General features: G+C 36.0%; 1 protein-coding gene across 5 annotated transcripts in view; it reads right to left on the reverse strand.

The window, feature by feature from the left end:
• Nucleotides 1–12,250, reverse strand: part of AZI2 (5-azacytidine induced 2) — a 28,053-nt gene that overhangs the window by 3,964 nt on the left and 11,839 nt on the right. For 3 of the 5 annotated variants that reach the window (XM_047769316.1, XM_047769312.1, XM_047769308.1), the window contains exons 5-7: nucleotides 11,843–11,991; nucleotides 7,189–7,247; nucleotides 748–866 (exon numbers count right to left, since the gene is read on the reverse strand). In XM_047769316.1, coding sequence (XP_047625272.1) covers nucleotides 748–866; nucleotides 7,189–7,247; nucleotides 11,843–11,991 — 327 coding nt within the window. Of the gene's footprint in view, nucleotides 1–565; nucleotides 867–7,188; nucleotides 7,248–11,842; nucleotides 11,992–12,250 lie in introns of all 5 variants that reach the window. The other 2 variants (XR_007133370.1, XM_047769321.1) reach the window with 2 other exon arrangements.

Consider the following 12,250-nt stretch of genomic DNA (forward strand, 5'->3'; position numbering starts at 1 on the left):
CATTTCATCCCTGTAAAATAAATTTTAGGGCATTCAAATTTGTATCACACAACTTTATAGAACTATCACTAGTGTTAATAAAAGGTACAAATGCACTGGTTTTCCTCTGAGGCATAAAAACAGCTTTGGCAAAGTAGCCACTAGTAATTAACACAAAACTCAAAAGGTTTAGACTCAGCCAAGCAGTAAAATATGAAAAGCAGAGGGGTAAAGATTTTTGCTTGGTTGGAAGGGATAACTGAATAGCACCTAGTCCCCATTCTAAACAGCCTATCCTTTATGGAAGGAAAAACCTCAGTTTACAAAAAATGAAAAATGGATCAGAGTTACCTTTTTAAAAATAACTTAGAGCTAGGTCTTTGGTGTATTCTGTAGCACTGAAATAAAAAATAGCTTTTGGTGTCTTAGTGTCTTTTTTTTTTTAAATATATGAAGTAGTTGTGGTAAAAGGTCAACTAGAGCAAACTTAACACCTCAGCCTTAAACACATAAGCAACACTTGGCTGAGAAAAAAGCCACAAGGGGAAAAGAATACAGTACTGAAGAAAACACACATCAGCAACACCTTTATGTGTGAAGTTGACCAGTATAAGCCTGAAGCCAGAGCAGAGAAAGGGTGGCTGTGAATATACTACATATACTCTGGCTTATCAAACTCATTTGATGAGATTTCGATAAGATACGATAGCTGTTTGCTCTTCAAGCAGTTTGGCTGGAATCAGTGGTTTCCGGCAAACACTGACTTGCCTTTCTTGATTGCAGTTGGGGTTTTCAGCTTTCTTAGTAGCTCAGCTTGTACTTGAGTCACCAGATGCAAATTAGACATTTCTCTCTTTAGTTCCCAGTATGCATTTTGCATATTATCACTGAAATACAGGATTTAAAAAAAAAAAAAGGTTAATGCTTATCATTCTCTTTGTGAAGAGAAGGTTATAACTTCAAAATACAAGTAAGCTGATCTGTATTTCTGCTTAAATTAGTTTTGAAATAGTATAAATTAAACTCCCTCATTAAATTACTGAAATATTTAATTAGGACATTATAACAAGTGAAAAAAAATCTTAATTCATAATAACACTGACCTAAGTATTTAGCAACTAAGTGAAGTGTATTAAACAGAGGAGGATATTATAAAAAGTATTCTAAACAATGAGTTTAATGGCTGTCTTCTCAGAATTGAGATTTCATCAATTCTATGATGTGCAGTTGTGTTGATAGATTTAATAGTAAGGAATATGTTCTTCATTTGCAAATCTGATCAAGAATAAAGTGAGATTCATTCATGTATGGATTTCAAATCTGTATTTATCTTTTGATTACTCTTTAGATGTTGTGAACTGAAATGTTGTTATCAACCACTGAATGTATACCCAAGTCCACATTACAATAAAATTTAGGTTTCATGCACTCCATTCTTTTATGTGTGACTGGGCTGTCTCATATTGTTGGTTCTAAACCAATGTGACATGACAGCACAGGACATGAAGAGCCAGATGATTTCCTGGAAGAAAAGAAGCTAGAGAGAGAGGATTATGTGAAACAGAAATAAAAACTTAATAAATACCTCTCATTCTTATAATTAAAAGTGTTTCACCTCATTTGCCGAGAAGTTATAAATCAGTTATTTTAAACCTAATTTTATTGAGTTTCATCTTCTATTAAGCATTCTTATTTGGATATTGAAGATTTTTTTCTTTTTTAGGTTTTTAATTGCCAACTAAGTAAATCAAAATCTTCAACACATATTCTTATTTGCTGTATGAAAATACACAAAATATTCAATATAAGAACAATGGATCTCATGGAGTTCAATCATTATTGCCTCTTAAAGACATTAGTGTAATTTTAGTAATAATGAAATCAAAGTAGCCCAACACATTACTTCATACTTAGTCTTTGTCTAGATAGAAACAAAAACCTTTAAACTGTAAGGATAATGCTATTCATATCTAAATCTAATATCCCATTCTAATTTTGGAAACAAAGATATATTAAATAGTTACTGTGAATTATGTAAGGTTACGTATCATCAAAATATTCCCATTCTATTCAGAGTACCATTCCTTCAATAGAAGCAGAATAAACCTTACGCTGCTTTTGAGAAAAATCTACTTGTTCTAGTATGTCGTAAATAGCATTTGTTAACCAGCAGTATATTTAAAAAAACGCAGGGACTTTGCAAGTTTTTGACAGGTGTGAAGTAAGTGCTTCACAAAAATTAGTTAACCACCTCTGCTTCAGCAGTCAACATCTAATATGTGTCCTACCATAAATGTTGCACATAGGAACTCTCTTTAAGTGTGAAGGGAGTCGGTGGGTTCCCTGGTGCAATTCTGGGCCTTCAGTACACTTCCCAAAAAGAATCACTCACATTACATAGCAGTTAAGTGTAAACACTGTGCATGTGCTAATTCATGCAGTCATGGTATGAATAACATGGGTTAAAAATAGTGTTTTAGTATTCACATAAGATGGTAAATCGGCACCTGACTTGGAGGAAAAAAAAGCAAATATTCAAGACAGCATTTGGATACTGGAATATCAAACACATTCTATCATTCAAAATAACTAACCATGTTAAATAAAAACAATTGTAACAGAGGTCTTAAAGCAGTATCTGATATACATTTTCTAATTCAAATTAATGGAGACTATTTATAAATGAGGTTAAACTAAAACCTAGGTCACCAACTTTAATATATATCATCTAATCTTTTTCTTTTGCCCTTAATGTCACTTGAAAACTGCAGACATAAAATCTAAAATTTTTACTAAGTATAAGCTCTCCCTCTTGTGGATAACAAAGAAATGGCAGTTTAAAGTATTACAGTCTTCAAAGTGTGTTAACATTTTAAAAATTCTAAGTGAATAAAATGTTTAAATCAGTCCTTAAGTGAGACTGGGAAGTTGTCATCCACCAATCTTTAGCAGAGTTCCAGCTAACCTTTACTTTTGAGACTATAAACTTCTTCTAGCTCCCAACAACTGGGAGTATAAGTTACTTTTGCTATATATTTAATATATATGATGATATATATAGTTGTCTACGAAGACTTATAAAACTACTTGAACACTGAGATGCAACAGCAAAGCATCCACTGGGAATCCTAACAAATAAATGACATGAAAAGACAGTGGTGGCTGAGCATTTATTTTGCTAGAGAGGCACCTCACCCCCAGTCTCACACCCACTTGGCAACCTGGGGAACTCACCCCCCACACTTGAGGAAATGGGTGCAGAGGACTTCCTCCATCTAACATGGGGCTGTTCAAAGCTGCCATATAGTATCCAGTTGTGTGATCGCTGCCCTCTGTGGATAACATGTTCCTATTGTCATCACCTTCATCTTCATCACACACTTACCAACCACCCCAGTATACCAACTGCCAACATAACCTTGACACTAGTATAAAAATTCCATACCCCTAAGTTTTAAATGCAATGAAACCAGCTTATCCACTGTTCAAGAAAGGGACAGATGTCCAGCTTACATGGTAAAATTATCTAAAACCTCAGTTTTCTGTTTTTGTTTTTTTTGGCCATGCCAGAGGAATATGGAGGTTCCTGGGCCAGAAATCAAACCTGTGCCACAGCAGCAACCTGAGCTGGACCAGTGACAATGCCAGATCCTTAACATGCTGAGCCATACAGGAACGCCAAACCTGTTTTCTTAATTGACACTATACTATGAATTCTTTAATGCTGAAATGAATGTTCCTTGTATAAGAAAAATCCACTTAACTGAGTTTTTACTTCAGCCATGTTTTTTCTTTAGATTTAAAAAACTGACTGGAGTTCCTGTCGTGGCGCAGTGGTTACCGAATCCGACCAGGAACCATGAGGTTGGGGGTTCGGTCCTTGGCCTTGCTCAGTGGGTTAAGGATCCGGTGTTGCCATGAGCTGTGGTGTAGGTTGCAGACACGGCTTGGATCCCGTGTTGCTGTGGCTCTGGCGTAGGCCGGCGGCTGTAGCTCCGATTCGACCCCTAGCCTGGGAACCTCCATATGCCGTGGGAGCGGCCCAAGAAATGGCAAAAAGACAAAAAAATTTGACATATTGCATTCCCCAAGGAATTAAACTGAAAGTATGGGACAGTCTTAGCCAAGAACTGGAGACTTAGAAATGTATATTTTGACAACTGTGGTTTCCTCAAACAAGCATCTTTCAAATATTTTTTTATTGTAAGGCACACCAGGCAATCATTTTACACTGCAAACCATACACACTCATGTTCTATCCTGTTTCATTCCTTTTTTAAATTTTATGGCCACACCCATGGCATATGGCAGTTCCCAGGCCAAGAGTTGAATCCAAGCCACACCAGCAACCTACCGTGACAGCTAGGGCAATACTGGATCCTTTGATCCACTGCACCAGGCTAGCGACTGAACCAAAACTTCCACAGTGACCTGAGCGGTGCAGCTGGATTCTTAATCCACTGTGCCACAGCACGAACTCCTGTTCTTATTTTAAAAATGCTTGTCTTAATTCACAAAATTTGATGATCACTAAGGCAACAAAGCACAGTGTGAAAAATACTAATCTGATCCCTATTTTCTAAACAAAGAATTTTCACTTGAAGAAGTTAACCCACACCCAGACCTGGTTTAACAACTGAGGGCAACCACCTAAGTCACCACCAACTAGTACACACTGGCAGAACACTGGCCAAGCTTCTCATGGGCAGAGCTGTTACTGTTAAAATGTTGTATACCATGAGGACCATAGTAAAGGTCTTCAGTAATTAAAAGGTTTACTCAGGAAACAATGTAGCACCACCTCATTTGCCTGGCAATGTGATGGGAGGAAATGCAAAAAAAAAGGGGGAAGGGGATGTTCCAAAAAAGTGCTTTCCAAATAACTTGAAAATAATTCTTAAAAAACACCTAAACTTATTCTTAGTTAACAGTTTTATGGAAACATTCCTGCATACTTTTCTCATAGTATAGTAAACAATTTAGCATCTGAATTGTTTCATCTAAAAGTGGATGGGGTAACTTACAAAGATTAAGAAATCAAGAATATGAACTGCAAATAGATATAAATGATAAAGGCAAGGAAAAACAAGATAAAATGCAGTTAGCAATGAGACTAACATAAAAATGCTGGTTACCAAGGGTAAGCCACAAATTTGGTAATTAGTTTCCTAGCTGCTAACCAGAAGAGGGAAGAACTAGTCAGTTCTGCAGTCCACAATGCTTATGTAAGATAAATGCACACCAGTTTACAAAAACACATTTTTTTCTTTTTTTTTTGGCACTTGGTAGGCATCAGGACCTGCTTTAATTACGCATTTCTTTAGCATACGGTATTTTTTATTTTATTTTACTTTATTTTATTTTTGGTCTTTTTGCCATTTCTTGGGCCGCTCCCGCGGCATATGGAGGTTCCCAGGCTAGGGGTTGAATCAGAGCTATAGTTGCTGGCCTACACCACAGCCACAGCAACACGGGATCCGAGCCGTGTCTGCAACCTACACCACAGCTCACGGCAATGCCAGATCCTTAACCCAGTGAACAAGGCCAGAGATGGAACTTGCAACTTCCTGGTTCTTAGTCAGATTCACTGACCACTGAGCCACGACGAGAACTCCGAGCATCCGGTATTTTTAAGACCGAACTTAATTCTTTCCAAAATTTGTCTCTCAGTTGTATCCCTGAATTAATAGTGAGCCTTAGAGAATTTAAAACTGCATTTGGAAGCCACAACTCTGTAGTTCTAATAGCCTCAAATATCAGACTCGCCTCCTGGGGCCTTCCTCCCATTCCAAATCCTGGCTTAGATCCTTCACCATCTTGTTATATGATGCCTTCAACACTGTTTGTTTGTTTGTTTAGTAGCTGGGGGATAACTTTTCAAGTGATTCTCAGAAGTGATCCAAATTAGGTAACACTGCCCATGGAAGCAGAAGTCCCATTCTATAGCGTGTACTTCTAATAAACTATATAAGCCATTTCATTTGACCTACTCTGATTCTAACATGCTTCTTTCCAGAAATGGTTTAAAGAGGCTTATAAAAATGAAAAATACAAGAGATTAGTAAGGGGAAACCTAGGTTGACAGGAAAAAAGGGAACTCTGAAAAATAATTTCCAAGGACACTATACTAGATAACACGTATTAAAAAAAGGAAGAACTTCCTTGCTGTAAATTGAGATGAAAGTTGAAGGCATAAGTGAGTACTATTTGAATGGCAGGGTTGAGTAGCTGCAACAGAGACAGCTATAATCCTCACTGCTGGCCCTTCACTCGGGAGTGCCTACCCCTGGATCTGGAAGAGGGCTACATGGACTTTCCTCAAATGTTTTCCCTAATTGATCATTCCTCTCCAATAGGTTTTAGATAAGAATAAGTATGAGATAATAAACATTATTTACTCTGGAAGCCAAATGATCAAACAATGAAGGTCGTATGAGTATTTTTCATTGGACAATGTATCCATGTAGAGAGGGGATGAACAAAAATTATCGGATATATATTTGAGGAAAAAAAGGCTGAAGTAACATATGTAAACTCTGATAGTTAATTTTATCAGACCCCAAGAGGATAGTTTTCTTAAAATTCATGTCATGGAGTTCCTTTTGTGGCTCAGTATAAATGAACCCGACTAGTATCCATGAGGATGTGGGTTAAGGATCTGGCATTGCCGTGAGTTGTGGTCTAGGTCATAGACCTGGCTCAGATCCTGTGTTGCTGTGGCTGTTGCATAGGCTGGCAGCTGCAGCTCCAATTCGACCCCTAGCCTGGAACTTCCATATGCTGTGGGTGCAGCCCTAAAAATTTAAAAAAAAAAAAATCATGTCATATTAAAGCCTAAGATTGTCCAAGTTTGCCCTTAAGTGTTACTGCTGTGTATAGAAATGCCTAATTCTTCATGTAAAATACATAATTTATTACACAATATTTCTACACAGCTAGCTCCCTAAAATCTTATCTTAAACATTAGTGAATGTTCAAAAATTTTATCTAAGGCACCACAATATACGTCTTTCTACTAAAGTTCAAGCCTATTTATTATTAACGGATTTAAATATTTTTATAAGTATATTTGTGATCAAAATTACATATAGTACCCAAATAGTATCAATCTGTTCTCAAGGTTAAATCAAAACAGAAATGTAGGCACCTATACAAAGTGGCCTACAGAACAAGAATATATTCTTTGTAAATGCTGAAGAATGTTCATACCTTGAAGTGCTTAGTCTTTGGAGATCTCTGCTCTTCAGACTGTCTTCCTGAGGAGGATCCTGTCATTGTTTAAAAAAAGGTTTAAAAGTTGTAATTTTTATCTTCTATTTATTCTCAGTACTTTATTATCCTAGGCATGTTTCAGCTTTTACAGAATACACCTGTTGTACAACATAAAACTAGGTCATATATACAATTTTAATAAAATAACTCAGAAATTTCCAAATCACTTCCAATTATTTAAAGTCATCAATGCTTTAATTTTCTTTAAAAAATACTTGCTCTCATACAAAAGAACTTGGAGTCTTAAAAATGTTTCTGAAGACCAATTTGAAGTCTATATTCAAAAAAGGGTAACAAACATCAAAATATTATTTCTTCAAGGTATAACTGAGTGAATTCTATCAGAAAAAATGGGTATTTTTGGTATTTCACTTTTTGGTATTATTGCAAAATGTACCTAAATTTAACAGGTTACTGTTCAAAAAGATCACATAAATTTCCTTTTTCCACAGGAAAATGATAAGGTAAGGACTTCATAAAGTCCTTATATACTTCAAGTGTTATTAGTTTACATTATAGATGACAGGGAAAAAGAATCTATAAAAGATATTTAAAAGGGGGACTTAATATGTTTAAGGCAACTCTGTAACACACTTGTTTGAAAGCATTTCATTTCAGGGTCTGTAACAATAAAAATGATTGTCACAGGCACTAATTCTTTTGGTAGAAAATGGCTAGTATAAACTTAAAGAACAGAATTTAATTTTACCATTTCTTATTTATGTAATCTAAATGATATGTTTTAAAGTGGACCACTAAAAAAATACAGAAGGACTTCATGAGTCCTCTGAACATAGGAGTCTAAAATATCAAAATATAGTACAGAAGATAAAACGTCTTTGGATCTTGGTGTTCAGAAAACACCAACTAAATACTGTCCAAATTAGTTGCATCTTGGAGAATGCTATGGAGAGGGAAAACAGAGCTGGCGCACAAGTCAGAAGAAGTCTGACCACTGATAAAGCATATGACCTTGGACACTTTCCTTTCCTGTTCCTCACAGGAAATGAAGGAATCAGACCAAGTCACTTGCAGTTTCTCTGTATAATTAGTTAAAAATATACGTTTTAATTACTATATATTTATACATATATGAACAATGGAAACCTTCCTAATTTTTAAAGACAATGATATTAAAAAAGAACCTAACAGTCTGGGTTAGCAAAGTATTTCTCCAGCTACCACCAAACAATTCAAAAAATATAATAGCAAAAAGCCCAAAGCAAATGTCTCTAATACTCAAAGACTTGGCTTCTGGCCAGCCATCAGTTTGCCATGTTCTAAAGGCAGTAACGGATGTTTCCCAACTAATGCCATCTGATGGCAGTTTCAAATAAACAGGAGCCCACAGCTACAAAATCCTGGGAAAACACTGTTCTCGTTAACCAGGTTCCTATATAGACTTCGGGACTGCTCAGAACCTCCCCTACTCCACGGCACAATGTGAATCTCTTATGTATTGACAGCAACCCCATTTTACTTAGTGTTTCCTACATTTCAGCGCCAGTGCCTGTTTTTCTTAAAGGATCAACTGTTCTGAATATAAATGGCTGGAAAATTGGAGGATACGGGAAATAAAAATGCCAATAGTGGAAATGACCCTGGAACCTTGACCTCATTAAAACTAAACATTTACTCAACCAAGTTCACTAAGTACTTTAAAAAAAAAAAAAAAAGCAAAACCCCTCAAACCCCACTATTGGGTCCATGTAGGATACTAATTCACACTTCAGAAGGTATCACAAAATACGTTTCACAGAAAGTGCCGTCTTAAAAATTTGTGTAAATATTGCAATAATAGATTTAAGAAAGATTATTAATATGAACGAACATACATTTCTCTCCTTGGTTTACCCTTTGACTCCCATATCCAAGAAGACTTTGATCAGCTTTGTAACAACACTTAAATGTACTTCCTACAATATCAAGATTTAAACTTGGAACCCTTGATAAAATGATAAATTTCCACTCCACCTTTTCTTGGTTCATATCTTTAAATTAGTTGTGAGCATTTTTCACTTTAAATATCCCTCCTGTGGCCAAATAAATTCCTAGAAAGAAGGGACTCCGTCTTAAAATCTTTTTTTTTTTTTTAAACTCCTTCCTTATCTCACCTTCAACTCTTAAAGTTTCTCGGTCTCTCAGATTCAATTTCATCAACAATAAAAGAAGTTATTTCTAAAGTTTCTTCTACCTTCAAAAGTCTGTTTTCTGTGATTTATAAAAGATGAATTAAATCAAAAGGCAAAATTATCCCCTAGCACCATCTAGTGGAAAATATTAAAAGAACTGAAGTGTAACACACATGCATCTATACCCCTAAAAGGACTGCTTTTCTGGATGACCCTAATTAATTTTTTTTGAAACACATTCACTTATTGATAATAGACCCTATGTACTGGGCACCATGTTAACTGCTTTACATATGACCTGATTTAATCTTTATAAAAAAATAGATATTTAATGTCAGCTTCATAGGAAAAAGTTCAGAATAGTTAAATGACTTTCCTGATGTTACAGTTAATAAACAACACAATTATGAACCAAGTTTTTATGATTCCATGGTATTGCCTCCTCCATATATGGAAATATCCATCATTTTATAAAAGCTATCAAATTATTTCAATAATGGATAATGAGAATTCAGAGCTTCAAGATGCAGATCTTTCCTTGCAAGCACATCTTTTTAAAAGAAGCCTCTTGAGGGCTATGACAACTAAGCTTGCAGGACAGGATGCTAGAAGCCTCTGAAAGAACTATGCATGTGCATATAGGTTCAAAGCTAGGAAAATCAACTCCAGATGTCAAGCAGGGGAAAAAAAAACACTATGGCTCTAACAGGAATTGACAGTAGTATTATTATTTGCTTTTTAGGGCCACACCTGTGGCATATAGACGTTCCCAAGCTAGGGGGTCAAATCGGAACTACAGCTGCCAGCCATAGCCACAGCCGCAGCCACAGCAATGGAAGATCCAAGCTGCATCTGTGACCTACACTACAGCTCACCGCAACACTGGATTCTTAACCCACCAAGCGACAACATGGATTGAACCCACAACCTCATGGCAACTATTCAGATTCGTTTCTACTGAGCCACTATAAGAACTCCTTGTTTTTTTTTTTTTTTTTTCTAATGGTAATTTTTGTAGTCGGTGTTTCCCTTTCATCAGGCCTGGGGGCTCCAAATCAAGTTTTCACTGTCCAGTTCAGAAGAATTCATTTGGTAAAGGCCAAGGCAAAATTCTTTATTATTTTTAATGTCTGTCTCAGTCTTAACCAGTGGTCACCTTCAGTAAAGACCACATTATAGGAGAGGCCTGTCAGCTTGTCTAAGGACACCTGGGACTCGGGCAGCATGCTAGCTGGCAGGAGTGTGGAAGGAGCTCCTCTCAGTTAGTGGCAGCCCAGAAGAACCTGCAAGAGGGACACGGCTCCTCAGTAGTGCTCAATACTGTGATGGGCAAAATGCTTGACCTGAGAAATAATTATCTAAGTGGCTACCTTAGTTTGAAATACAGGAGTGTATAGAGACTGTATATAATGGCTACTGAGCTTTTCAATTTATTGTAAATAACTATATTAAACTTTGCATTTGGAGTAATGCTCCTATACTGTTCTGCTTCTCTATCATTTCTTCTTTTTATTTTCAGCACTGTTATGATATCTGAAAACATGTATCCAAATTTTCTAAAACTAATGTAAAATATGGTTGTCCCTTGATATCCATGGGGGACTGGTTCCAGGATCCTCAGTAGGTACCAAATGGATGCTCAAGTCCCCAAGTTGGCCCTCCGTATCCTTGGGTCAGCATCCAGAGTCAACCAACAATGGACAGCATAGTGTACAAGCTATGGCTGGCTCAATCCATGGATGTGGAACCCGCAAATACTGAGGGCCAACTGTGTATTTACCGAGAAAAAAAAATCCTCGTATAAGTGAACCTCCATGGTCAAATTCACATTGTTCAAAGGTCACTGTATTAGGATACAGACTCTTAGTGAGGATCTGAGAGGCATCTTGCATTTCAGTGAATGACTACAGGCTGACCATACTTCAGCAGCAAGGCAGGGATTTGTTTTGCACCCCCCCCACAACCAATTCTTGAATTCACAGCTATATCCTAAAAATTAAAGTTGCTCCAAAAGTATTATACTTCTGAAAATTAGTGAATGCTATAAAGTTTGGTTTTGTTTTGTTTACTAAAAGTCAAGTCCCTTGTCATGTAGAAATTAATCAAATTATTAAGTTAAATAAAATGGCAAACTTAAAACCTGAGTTCTCTTTCAACTAACTTTACAGAGAAAAAAGTGACTTAAGGGAACGGAAAGAAAGGAAAATTAATAAGTAAACTAGTGAAGTTTTTCAAAATTAGATTTTAAAGAACAAAATTATATAATTCTGGAATTAAGCTAAAATTTGATAGATTAAAATTAAGCTAAAATGATTAAAGAGGAAAATAAGGGCAGATTTTCAGAGAAGATAACTAAGTAGTTACAATTTATTTCAACCCTATGATTCGGTAATTGGTTATAATCCTACATATGATATACACAGCATACTGAATTTCTCAATTTAATAGTTTTGTAGTACCGTTTGTTTGGCTTTCTGCAGCTCTATTTTGAGATCTCTACATTCCTTCTTCATTAGTTCCAGTTCTTGTTCTAAACCATGGATCTTCAGGTCACAGCTTAACTTTTCCACCTCCCAGTTTGATGATGGTGGATTTAAATTCCTTATCACTACAAAAAGGATGGACATTAAAATTGTTATTTCTGCCTTATACATTGGCTGCAATTCAAAAAAAGATTATGCTAGTAAAATGTAAAAGAAAAATCAATACATAAAATGCACAAATAGTAAGTTTTTCAAAAACAGTAATTACTTTCAAATATCTATGCTAATGAGAATTAGGAAATCTAGTTATCTTGTTTTTAGAATGTATTAATCACCCCAGCCCTGATTTTCTATTTAAGTTAAAGAGCAAATACATCTGAAACT

The sequence above is a fragment of the Phacochoerus africanus genome, chromosome 1 (genome assembly GCF_016906955.1).
Source record: "Phacochoerus africanus isolate WHEZ1 chromosome 1, ROS_Pafr_v1, whole genome shotgun sequence".
Lineage (NCBI taxonomy): Eukaryota > Metazoa > Chordata > Mammalia > Artiodactyla > Suidae > Phacochoerus > Phacochoerus africanus.